Consider the following 12,558-nt stretch of genomic DNA (forward strand, 5'->3'; position numbering starts at 1 on the left):
CCTTTTCTGTGCACGTTTTATTTACTTATTTATTTAGTTAAGCGAGAAAGGGGAAAGCAGGCAGTAGGTCGCACGCAGAATAGAAGTAATATCCGGAGAGAAAGCAGTCGGAGGAGAGACGAATGAAGAGAGGCGACAAAAGAAGGAAGTGATTCATGCAAATCAGGCAGAGGGAAAGATAGTGATAGTGTTTTTACAGGAGTTTAACGTGAGACTGCAAAACTGAAAGGGTGGTCGAAGGTTTTCCTCGTGGTTCCCCTCTTTGCCGTCTCAAGTGAAGCTCACCTCACCTGCACTCCCGCTCGAGTGGTCGACACTGTAGATCTTGAGCAGCGGGCAAAGGAATGGTTGAGCCACCAGGCTCCAGTGGAGTACCGGAGGGAAAGGAGATTAATAGGTGAGAAGGGAAGTGACCATGAGAAGAATGGCGAGTAGCAGACTGGGGAAGGGGAGGTGCAGAGTTGTAATCGAATGTAGGATGCCGGTAGATGGCCAAGAAGGATGAGGTCGTTAGATAAAACAAAGGTTTCTTTATGCAGCAGGTGTCGCGTGATGACGGCCTGTCTGGTGTTTTTCACTGATAACTGAAAATGAGTGGATCAGTGCAGAGATAAAAGACGGAGTAAGCACGAGCTCTAATGCCACTGGCGTAGATGTTCCCTACTTGACAATTCAGAGGCAGAAAGGATTAGTTTCAGTCCTAAATGTGATGTACAGCCTTTGGACGTTTACCAAATGATTGATGGCACAAACCGCAGTATTACCCAAGTGTGCGGGAACATGGCTAAGTGGTGAAAGAAGCCTGGAAACTGGTTTCGAGCCTCGTGGTGGACCCTGTAGGTCGGGTTGACACAAGGAAAACAATGAAATGTCTCCACATGTGAAATTAAATTATATCGCCCAGGCTTTCAAGGAAACTGGAGAGGCTTCTGTTAGAGTATGTCTATACAAAATGACAGCATATTCAATTACAAGCCTTTTCCCCCGTCTCCTCATTGGTTGAAAAACACAATCATTCTCGTTCTTTGTTTTTGTTTTGTGTGTTATCTCATGTGACGATATACTTGCTCTTCTTCCGCCCTCCGCAGAGTCATCGAACGCATCTCTGTTGACGAATGCAGAGAAGATCGCCACTATAACCACTACTCACACCGCTCAGCAACAGGCCGCACCGGAGGCCAGGTGAGGAGCACGGCAGAAAACAGACTTGCCTAATAATGAAATGTCTTTTGGAGCGACCCCTTGCTTAGGCCTCATATGTCACGCCTTTTCTGTTTCAGGACCAACACTAAACCAAAACAGGAGTCATTTGCCCCGCAAGCCGCCCCTCCCCAGCCCCCCATGCAGCAACCCCCAAGCACTCAGGTGAGGAAGAGAGGCGCCGCAGTCTTAGCAGTTACATCAGTCATGCGGACACCCATCCATTTCATGTCTCCATCAAAACACGCCAGTCCTCTACACTCCATCAACTTTTCTACCCACATCTAATCTAAATTTGTCTCTTCATACATCCATTCAGCTGTTTCGCGATATCTAAACAGTCATTCATCCCCTCCCCTGTCCCTCCATCTATCAACTAATATACCCACTTACCTTCCCAAGGACAAACCAAGTGCATTTTTATTTATTTATCTCTTTACGCCGACCTGCTGGCGTTATCTGAGTGTGCATATTAAGGAAAGCCTGTTTGCTTTCAAAGTAGCCCCTCAGTCCACTCTGTTCACCGCTGAATTAATCTGCTGGTGTGGAGATGGCTTTCACAGATAGCATTGATCCTCCAGCAGAGGAGATTAGGAGGGCGTAAAGACAGGAGCTGCTGAGGCTGTCTGCCCGTCCTTGTGTGGTTCCCAGACCACCTCCTCTCTCTTCGTCTGCGCCCTCTCTACTTTTTCAGGCCAGGGCCCACAGCATCAATAATTCAGCGTCCTTACACCTGAGCATATGCATGTCCACACGCAATCACACACACGCCCGCACACACACCAAGGGGAAAAGCGTAGCACAACTGTTAAGGTGAGACTTGCCTGAAGGTGGCAATTGTCCCTTGCCTCTGAAATAGGATCCCCCTTCAAAGGAGACACGCACACACAAGCACGCACAAACGCAGACACATGCGCACACTTGAAACCTGAATCACAAAGGTGACTTTGATGCAAACATCTCCTTTCTCCTCTTACTCTCTCTCCCTCCACACATGGCGTCTGACTCCATCAGGATTCTGAGTTCTACTCCGTGGACCTGGAGCGAGACAACAAAGGCTTCGGCTTCAGCCTGCGAGGAGGCCGCGAGTACAACATGGACCTGTACGTGCTGAGGTTAGCCGAGGACGGAGCAGCTGTTCGCAACGGAAAGATGATGGTATGGACACACAAATGGGAAACGCAGAAGCTCAGAGGTTGTTTTCTCGGGGTCTTGAAAGGGTCACGCCACCAAACACTGAAGTTTAGTTTGACCATCATAAGAACTAGTGCTGGAAAAACAGCACTTACCCAAGTAACACTGCAATCTCGTCGTCTGTGCTCATATTTAGACCATACAAATTTATGACAGACAGCCTTTTTTGCAGCCACATAACATGGAGCTGTTTTACAGGAAATGTTGGACGGCCTATTGAAATGTAACCACTGCTTGTACCCCTTTAATATTATACTTAATTATGGAAAACTGTGATGTAATTTTATCAATTTAAGGTTATATGCAGCTGTGTCAACAGGGATGCCAATATTCCCTCAGTAGCTAGAATACCTCCAAATAAGTTTTATTTTTTAACAGCCTGCTTTCTTTGGAAACAGCCAACAGATTGTCTGGAAATAACGGCGGACAGTTCCCTCGGTTGTTTTAGTTAATTTTCTGTAATATAGTCGTCTTGGCATTTGTCAGCATAGTTTGAAATCATCTGAAAAAAGCGTTCTAGTGGAATAATTGTAATGTTAATGAGAAATGTTCGGACTTCATTATTTTTGGTGGAGCTGTGCGAGACATTAGCTCTGCAATTTAGCTAAGAAAAATTATGTCTCTTTCCGGGGGTTTTTTTTTCCTTAGTAATCCAGAGTGTTTTTAAAATGAATGTTTAATTTAACTATTTGTCAAATTTTTCTCATTCCTTAATCCGTCAGCTTGCCTGAACGCTATAAAATTATCTTTTGTCGGGGGTGCACATAACAGCATATCTGAAAAACGACTGCTGATTGTAACCGTTGTTATAAATACCAATTATAATTTTATAAATCCTTGCCTTCAGGTGCAGCACAAGCCAGTTGACTTTATTGATTAGCTGGGGGCAGGAGGGGGGGGGGGGGGTTGATGGCAGCCTTGTAGACCTTACAGCCATCGCAATAATATTATTTATCAGTATAATTGCTTTTGCATAATGTACCCCCAATTACTGCAAGCCATGCTTCACTGACTCGCAAACAGTCACCTCCGAGCTCGGCCATGCAGACGGTTCACTGATTGTAATATGAAGACACGCAAACAGAATATGCACATTTTAATTTATGTTTCACGACAAGCTCGTAAAGTGGCATTCATACATGCCACAAAAGCTGTGATGAAACTGCAATATTTAACCTTTCCATCTGATTAATTGTACATAAATAATAGCACTTTCCCCGGAGTGCTTGATGAAGTGTGAGGTGTTTTTATTTATTCTCTCACTGTGCGTTTGCACGGAGGGAGCCTGTTGGCAGACACTGTTAGAATCTGAGATATAGTTTTTCATATATATTAATATGCTGCAGTTAGGGAGTGTGTGGGAGCGTGTGTGTGTGTGTGTGTGTGTGTGTTTGTGCACCTTGTTAGCAGAGATATTAATAGTCGCAGCTCTGTGAGGCAGGGAGAGGTGTCAGCGAGAGATCCGTATTCTGCCAGAGAAATATTCCCTTAACGCAGTCAGCACTGACAGATAACCTGAGGAGTGGATTCAAAGAATCAGGAAGCAAAAATGTTTCTTCTAGTTCTCGTTTTTTCTCTGTCGTTCTCCCTCTCTGACTCTCCGTGTCACGCTTGCTGCTTTTTGATGCAGTTTGCCCTCCATATATACTTGTTTTCTTATTGTGCAGATTACCATTCAGCAGATTTGATAATTAACTCCTCCTCATCCCCTCCACCCTTCCCTTCGTGTCATTGTTTCCCTTTGAACCTTATCTTTCTCCTTGTGTACCTTCTTCCCTCCTCTCACTTGTTTTCTTTTGCACCGCGTGTGGCTCTGCGGTCTCCTCCCCTTATTTGGGCTCCTGCTGTCTCTCACCTTTCCCTCTGATTCACCTCTTCTCTTTTCCATTTTCATCTGTCACTCTTGTCCCCCCCTGGTCTCCTTCCCACTAGGTCGGCGACGAAATCTTGGAGATCAACGGCGAGAGCACCAAGGGCATGAAGCACGCGCGAGCCATCGAGCTCATCAAGAATGGAGGCCGGCGAGTCCATCTGGTGCTCAAGAGGGGTGACGGCTCTGTGCCTGAATATGGTGGGTCAATCTACGAAAACATTCCCTTCTCGCCCATCTTCACACCCTGAGCCAGGGGACACTCAAGCGGATGGTGGTGGGTTGAAGGTGAAGGAACTAAATCGCTCCCCCTCCCCAAGGATCCTTCACCCCTCCCTGGAGCAAACCTACCAGGGATGGGAGAGGGGAGTCAGGGGGGTGGGGGGTGTTGCTTCGCGCTTTTGGTCTCTTTGTGGTGGCGGTCACTCCTGGGCTTTTTTGGGATTTCGTGGGAGAGCGAGGGGGTCGAGGCTGCTCCTGTGGGTGCTCTCACCCCCTCCTGCTGTCACCTGCTCTCAGTTTTGTCATGTCATCTCGCTGTCACTTTTCACCTTCTGGGCACTGAGCAAAAGCACTCTGCTGGGACTTAACAGGAAGGTGGTGGGTCTGATTTTCAGTGCTACATGGAAAAAAAAAAAAAAAGGAAACTGTTTACAGGGTTTGACCTGAGTAGTAAAGAAAAAGGAAAGAAAATCAATGTTTCTTGTGGGTGAGAAGTAATATGGATGTCTCTCATTTCTCATTACATGCTAATTTAGCATTAAAAGGAAGAGAAAACTTGATCCGTGGCATCCCGTGATAAAATGGGACCTTTCACAGCTTTGGATAGGATGTGACAAACATATTTATGATATTTATTGAAGGTGAATGTAAGCTACTGAACTCCTTTCCAAGTGAGAACTGTGTTGCGAAGAAAAAGACAGTCTAAGACTTTTTTTTCCCACTTTGCCATTTTCAGTAAATCTCACTATACTGTGCTTGACATTACTCACTCATCCATGGACTTTTTTTTTGCACCCACTGTCAGTGTTATGGAAAAGCTGTGAAGATAGGGACTCCACCCATCCCCGTTTAAAAAGACGTTGATTCGTTCCAGTTATATTAACTTTTTATAGTGATGATTTAAAAAAAAAAAAGAAAAAAAAAGAGGCATTTTTACAAGTATTTTTGTTCAGTGTACAGAGCCATGAATCAAAGCCACATATTAATGGATAAAAGTTTATTGCTGCATGAACATGTCAAAAGTGTAAATTGTTTTTCCCCCTTCTATTGTCTACTTTCCATAATATTTATGGAACATTTCTTTCTTTTCTGTTTTCCTTTTTTTTCTAATCGTATTGATTAGTTTTGATAGTCACAAGTCATTTTAAATGTTTTCTTTTTCATTTTGTTGCTTTTTTTTTGACTGGATACATTTTGCCTGTTTTGAAAAGTTCATCAATGTAAAGTTTATTTGAGCTGAGAATGTGCTGTCAAAACCTGCACCGATGTGACATCATGTGAACTTGTATATTTTGGATCATTGTTTGTACTTTTTAAAAATCTTTATTTTTATTTTATTTTATTTTTTTTTAGTTGGCACAACCTTTGACAGTCTCGCCAGTATTTCTTTTGATTTCTATCAGCACTGTAAAACTGCTTAATTTGCTGGTGTGCGCGCGCGCGTGTGTGTGTGTGCGTGTGTGTGTGTGTCTGTGCACCAGTCTCACTGTTTCATTTTTTTGATTTTCTGCTGCTTCTTCATTAACGTGTCTAAGGCGTGTGTGTGCGCTTGTTTGTGGGTGGGTGTGGCAACTCCTATGTCCGATGTGTGCACGCTTGTTTCCAGGGGACTTTACTCTGTAACTGATGGTCTTCACTGGGTTTGGGCAACTTCCTGGACTGTCTCTTTATTCTGAATGGGTCGATGATCAAATAAACACATTTTTTTTCATTAAGAATCAACACTGAATAATTCTCCTTTTCTTCCTTCTAGTTGGTTCCATATTTTTCTAAACTACTGTGCTCTTCTTTTTTTCTTTCCTTTCTGTTTCTGTGTATCTTCCCTTTCCTCTCGTATTGTGCTGGGCTCTTGTCTTCCTTCAGGGATGGTCGCTCCCCATCTCACTGCATGTATGAGAAATGACAAGATGGGGGAGGCCTCTGTCCTCCAAAATCAGACCACGGTTTGTAGCTGTCCTCTCATCTCGGCTCTCTCTCCCACTTCCTGTCTTCCTCTCTCTCTTCTTCTATGTCCTGATGTGCGTGGTGTCGCTTCAGTTCAACCGTGCCTGTGCGCTGCTTCATGCATACAAATCCATTCACCCAACTACATCTCCAGTGTCACCGCTGCCATAGCCGTTCTTTTGGATACTTCATTCATGTCCTAGTTGCAGTCAACCTGTTGGAAACAAGTCAAAAGTGAAAATGCAGATTATTTTATCTTTGGGAATTAGTTTTGATACTTTCAGACCAGTGGTTCTCTTTGGGAGTCAACTCTTCTCCTCGAGTTGTCCATGATCCATTGTTGAAGGTCTCCAGAATCATTTGCAGTACATTTTCAAACTAAGCTATAATGTTAAAAAGTGTATATCTACAGGTGGAGACTATTTACTCAATTGACAGGAGCCAGAGTTTTACTCCCACTCACTATATCTCAGGGCCGACGATGTGAAGTATTTAGAACAGTGAATGGTTCTTCTGCCATCTCAGCACTTGTAAAGTTTTGTCTTAAAAATGCCATATTGATCAAAGCATTGTTGTCGCAGCTTTTGTTGAAGATTTAGCAAGAGGAAGCGCTCCATACAGTTTTGTTTTTTCTTAGCAAAATGCTAAATTTCACCCGCTGCAACTGCAATGCACTTAGAGCAACTTCTAGTCTCTGGATCTCATCACGACCATTTAATTTATTCTAAAGATTTACAACGTGCCCTGACAGTACATGAAAGAGCATGGCTAATGAGTCAAATCTAGCAGCATCATCAGTATGAAGCAGCAGTTACACTGACTGTAACCAGCATCCGGTCCAGCCACCAGAGAAGCCGGCGTTCTGCTTCACAGAGGTGACTTCCCCCTTTAGACCAAGGAGCAGGTTTGTTGTGGGTTTCTTCAAGAAATGGCTGCTTCATAACTCTGTCACTGCCTTTTTTAATCTGTGTAAGCTACACTGTTTTACCATTGGCTGCTGCTGTGCCATCCAACAACTTGCCATCTTTGCTGGTATTAACATCAGAATGGCTTCCATTGAAAGTGTTCTCGGCTTCATGTCTGAGTGACTCAGCATGATAAATGTGAAAGCAGATAGAAGCTTTTAGTGTGTCGATGCATGTTTGATCCCCCTGCCCTCGTTTGTATGTCCCAATGTGTTGCAGACGACAGCACCAACAACATCAGCGCAGCCAACCCAGCCTCAGGGGTACAAAACGCTGCGGAAGTGAACACTCTTCCCCCGAACGGTGCACCATCAGAGTCAAGCGACCCACCAGAACCCCAACAATCATCCCGCAGCAAGAAGGAGCCAGGCCGCCGCTCCCACGGCACTGGCAGGCACACACATTCCAACCACCGCCACCACTCCCCCAGCAAGAAAACCAGCACGGGAAAACACAAGGGCAAAAAGTCGACAGGGAAGAACACTCCCAAGAAGAAAGATGACAAGAAAAGTGATGGCCGCCATCGCCACCGCAGCCGCCATCGGTCACCTCATAAGGGGCACACCCGGTCGCGCAGTGCAGATAACGTCCTGGACGACCGACATGGGGGTCAGCGCCGAGGCCGTTCTCCAGACAGGCGCCACCGCCGCCACCATTCACCCCACCGCTCACCCCGTCGCTCACCCTACCGCTCTCCTCGCCGTTCCCCTTATCGTTCCCCTCATCGCCATCGGTCCCCCTACCGCACTCGGCAGCAGTCCCCCACCAGACGCCGGGCCCAATCCTCAGACCCCTACCGCCGGTATCGCTCCCCAGAGAGACAGACCCGCAGCACCGAGAAGCCTATTGTGGATGAGCCTGTATTAAAGGAGCCAATCAAAACTCCTGAATCCACCTTCCGTCTGGAAGACAGCATCTTGCGAGAGTCCCCAGCCCTAGACCGCTTAAACAGGGAGGTCACACCGCCACTGCGCAGGGAAGACCGCCTCTATGGAGAAGATAGCCTGCTGATGAAAGCCTCTACCTTGGACAGGTCCTACAGAGGGGGGGATAACCTGCTGAAGGACATGGCGTCTCGCAACCAGAGAGAAATCACCCTGCCCAGAGTACGCACTCCAGATTCAGATTCAGCTTACAAGAAGTACAGCACGCTGCTGAGGGGTCGTTCGACTGAGAGGTTTGACAGCACACAGCTGAGGGGTCGTTCGACTGAGAGGTTTGACAGCACACAGCTGAGGGGTCGTTCGACTGAGAGGTTTGACAGGGATGAGCGCTACCCCAGCCGAGACAGCACCCCTGAACCTTGGTACCGCTCCCGCAGTCTCGGACGAGACATATCCCCGATCAGGAGCTTCAGAAGGGACGACTCAGAGGATGAAGAGGACGATGACAATTTTGTGGCGGCTCAAGTGACGCAATACTACAGCACGGTCAAGAACAAGACCAACACCAGTCGCTCATCCAAGCCCACGCTCCCTGAGCCCAAGAAGACCTACAAGGAGAATCCCAAAGACCTGAGCATCTGATTGGACAGCTGTCAGCTGATCACAGCAACCATCCACAAAACACCTCAAATACTCACCATCACTACCACTTTGTTCTACAGAAACGCACCCAACTTGTGTAGACATGCTGACACACACACACACACACACACACACACACACACACACACACACACACACACACACACACACACTGTAACAACACTGAGTTACTAACAAGGTCGTAGTTTTGAAAGCTGTTTTTTTTTCCTCTTTTTTTTTTTTTTTAAACTGTATATTTGATTTTCTTTGTTTTCTCATTTTGTTTTGGGGTTGTTGTTTTTTTTTGTTTCTTTGTTTTGTTAAAGTATTCTACATTTACAGATACTCAGACTTTTCCAGAAAATATAAAACCATAAAAAACAATGATGTGCCTAACAACAGTTCCATTAACAAACAACATTTTTGTTTCGGGTTTGATATGTGGAGGGCAGTTTGTGTGCCCCACTGTCAGATGATGAAATATATGTACTTTTCCACAAAGATCCCTTGGAAGTACTGCGCACCTGGGTCACCATAACAGGTGCTCACAATGATGCTGTGCATGTCTTTACCGGTTTCAATGTCTCTCTCTCTCTCTCTCTCACTCTGTCTCTCTGTCTCTCTCTCTCTTGCCTTCGTACTCTCTCTCCTTCCAGTGCCACTGTTTTTTAGACATTTGACCAGACTATAGCACAAGCCTGCATTTGTTTGTATATTTTTGACAGTTTGCAGTATGTGTACATTCAGAGGTGATCATTTTAAATGAAGGAAGGGAAAATGAAAAAGTTAAACTATGATGATGATGTTAAAATAAAATAATATATTCAACAAATGAACAGTTGTTTTATCTTTTTTCTCCTTTGTTATTGCCATTGGAGTCATTCTGGGATTGATTGACCTGCTTAAGTAACATGAAAAAAATGCAGATATTGGATGGGAAGAAAGATGTACACTAACAGCTTTTTTTTTTTTTTTTTTTTGAGCTCTCATTTTGCCAGGCAGAAAACAAAACAGTGGGGAGACAACATTGTTATCTCAGCCCTGCCAAAAGTGCATGCATATAGATAAAGCCTTTGAAGAAAAGTAAAGCAAAGAGCTTCTGTCCTTTCCCCAACATCAAAGCCCAAAAGGACGATCTTAAAAATGTTCCTTCACTCCTCTTCACAGCTTACTTTGATTTGTGCCTTTTCAGTGTCCTCTTTCTCCCATCGCCCTCTACGGTCCTTCCCCTTCCTCCTCCATCCACTCTTGTGGTTGCGAGATTTGTCATTTGATACAGAACAAACAGCGGGGATGCTGCGTGTCTATTTCAGGACGGTGACGACAGAAGGAAGGTGGTGATGCTGGGACAAACAATGTGGAGATTAGATAAAAACCAAGTAGTCACCCTGGGTGAGCGGTAAATACCAATTCACAATATACTTCACCACGGCAATAAAAAACAAAAACAAAACCCTGAAAGATACACAAGTGCATTTTAACCTCTTTAACATTTCCTAACATTCAGCGATAAGAAATCGGGATGACCTCTCATATCTACCTTCTTCACACTCTAACTTAAGGCATGAGATGCTCATACAGTTTTGTCCCTACACATTAGGACAATGACACCCTTTTGTGTTGCACCACAGTGGATTTAATTTGAACATTTGAACCGACTTCAGCTTTAATTTACAAAAAGAAAAAAGGAATTTTCACCAACTTCTCAAAGGCCTCAAAGGTGATTATGGTAATAAACAGGAAATAAATCTGTTTTTAATGATAAATCCTTCAAGTCTAAAACTCATAGATGTCACCAAATGTTTCCTCCCTCAGGCTGAAGGTGGCTCTAGTCAAGGCAGACTTGGCAGTTGAATAATATCCCATTTCTTTGCCTTGAGAAAGTCTTGGATTGTTTTTGCAGTATGCTTTGGATTACTATCCATCTGAAATGTGAAGCAACGTCTGTTGTTCTTTTTCACAGCATTTGGATGAATCTGAGCAACTTCAGAATTCCTCCTGCTACTTGCTGCTGTCAGGGAAAAACACTAGTCACCCAGCTCCACTGGCAGGCACACATGCCCGCACAGCCTCCACCTTGTTTGACAGATAATGTGATATGTTTCAGATCATGATGTGTTTTTTTTTCCTTCTCCATACTGTTTTCCTCCCACTATTTCCCATCATGTGGTTTCATCTGTCCAAAGCTTGTTTTTAGATGAAACTCTGTATTCCAATTTCCGAAGGCGTCTCTTTTACAGTGATATGCCTCTGAGTGTTCTAAAAGTTATGAATGATTTTCATTACAGAGGAAAGAATTTGCAGTCATCTGCTTCAGTTGTCTTCTGTGTCGTCCATTTTTGCGATATTAGGCTTTTTTTTTTCTTTGCTTTTTTTTTTTTCTTCAAATTTATCTTTATTCAGTCTCTTGCGTCAGCCTCACTTTGAATCTCGTTTTGAGAGTTACAAAATGTAAGACTTGGAATCAACTCTGAAATGAAATGGCAGCAGCAGGCCTCACCTGTCTATGAAACCCCTTGTCAGTCAATCGTCCCATCGCTTTAGAGCTCACTATTGAAATGGCTGTCGTTCCGGTTTGTTTGCAAGCCCCTTGAACTCAAGCTGAAAGCCTGCACTTCAGTCGCATTGATCGTTTGCTTTTAAGCCCACTTTGCTGTTGAAAAAAAACAGATGAGCCAGGAAAAAGAAATGTTATGGAGCTAACTGTATGTTTACACAAATATGGGGAGAATTTAAGATTTTCTGAGCTTGCATCATATGAAGTTTGTGCTTTTTCCTGCAGCACATGCCAAGGTACTTAATGCCATATGTTCAAAAATCTGCATTCAAGATTACCCTGTGGACACAATCTGTGCAGCTCATAAGAGGAAATGTGAAACAGAGTTAAAGCATCGTGATCAAACGGTAACATATCAGAGCTTTTTTCTGGCCCAGTTTCTGTGCAATTCAAGGGAGCCTCAATGCATTCCACTCCTTTTGATGCAATGATCTGAAACTGTTTTTGCATAGCTACATTTATGGGATGTGCACTAGTGTGGAAGCATTACATGGAAATTCTTCGGCTCACTTTTTAGTAAGTGCAAAAATCCAAGTTGCAAATATCCATTTGAGTATATTTAATGCAGGCTATACGATTTGCATTGTTTTCATTGGATGCCGACATTTTTCCCTATTAGAGAAGCATGTGTTATTTAGTATTTCTACAGAATACAGAGGGCTGGAGTTTGTATCCTGCAAACACATTTCTCTTCCCTGTCCCCTCACAGAAGAGGAAACCATTCCTAAATAATGGATGCAATCCACTTTCCAGCACCGAAAATCTCTTCTCCCTTCTCTTTAAATATCTCTGCCCCCTCTTTATCAAGACCTATTCCACTCTCCATCATCTGACGCAGGAGCAGAGCCCCTGGTTTTATTTCTTGTGTTATCCCAGAAATGATTAACAACACGTGTCTTGGGACAATTTATCATGTCAGTGTCAGGCAGGAGGAAGCAGCAGTAATAAAATGTCCAATAACAACATGAGTGTTCACCGACAGCCTCTTTTCTCCCATCAGCTAAGCTTCAGGTGCTCTTGCTCTGACCTTAGATATCCTCTACTGCCCTGTTGCCATGGCAACACTAATGCAACGGGCTC

The 12,558-nt window shown here is 44.3% G+C and overlaps 1 protein-coding gene across 1 annotated transcript in view; it reads left to right on the top strand.

Annotated features, from left to right (window-relative positions):
- magi1b (membrane associated guanylate kinase, WW and PDZ domain containing 1b) overlaps window positions 1-9,757 on the top strand; it is a 139,054-nt gene extending 129,297 nt beyond the window's left edge. Inside the window, exons 34-38 of the mRNA XM_085456046.1 lie at window positions 1,089-1,182; window positions 1,281-1,365; window positions 2,215-2,358; window positions 4,327-4,465; window positions 7,615-9,757. Of these exons, the coding sequence (XP_085312172.1) occupies window positions 1,089-1,182; window positions 1,281-1,365; window positions 2,215-2,358; window positions 4,327-4,465; window positions 7,615-8,921 (1,769 nt within the window). The 3' untranslated portion in view covers window positions 8,922-9,757. The remainder of the gene's footprint in view (window positions 1-1,088; window positions 1,183-1,280; window positions 1,366-2,214; window positions 2,359-4,326; window positions 4,466-7,614) is intronic.
- Window positions 9,758-12,558: the final 2,801 nt, after the last annotated feature.

This window comes from Copadichromis virginalis, linkage group LG5 (assembly GCF_057382275.1).
Source record: "Copadichromis virginalis isolate Kocher_CV1m ecotype Utaka linkage group LG5, C_Virginalis_male_GT1.1, whole genome shotgun sequence".
NCBI lineage: Eukaryota > Metazoa > Chordata > Actinopteri > Cichliformes > Cichlidae > Copadichromis > Copadichromis virginalis.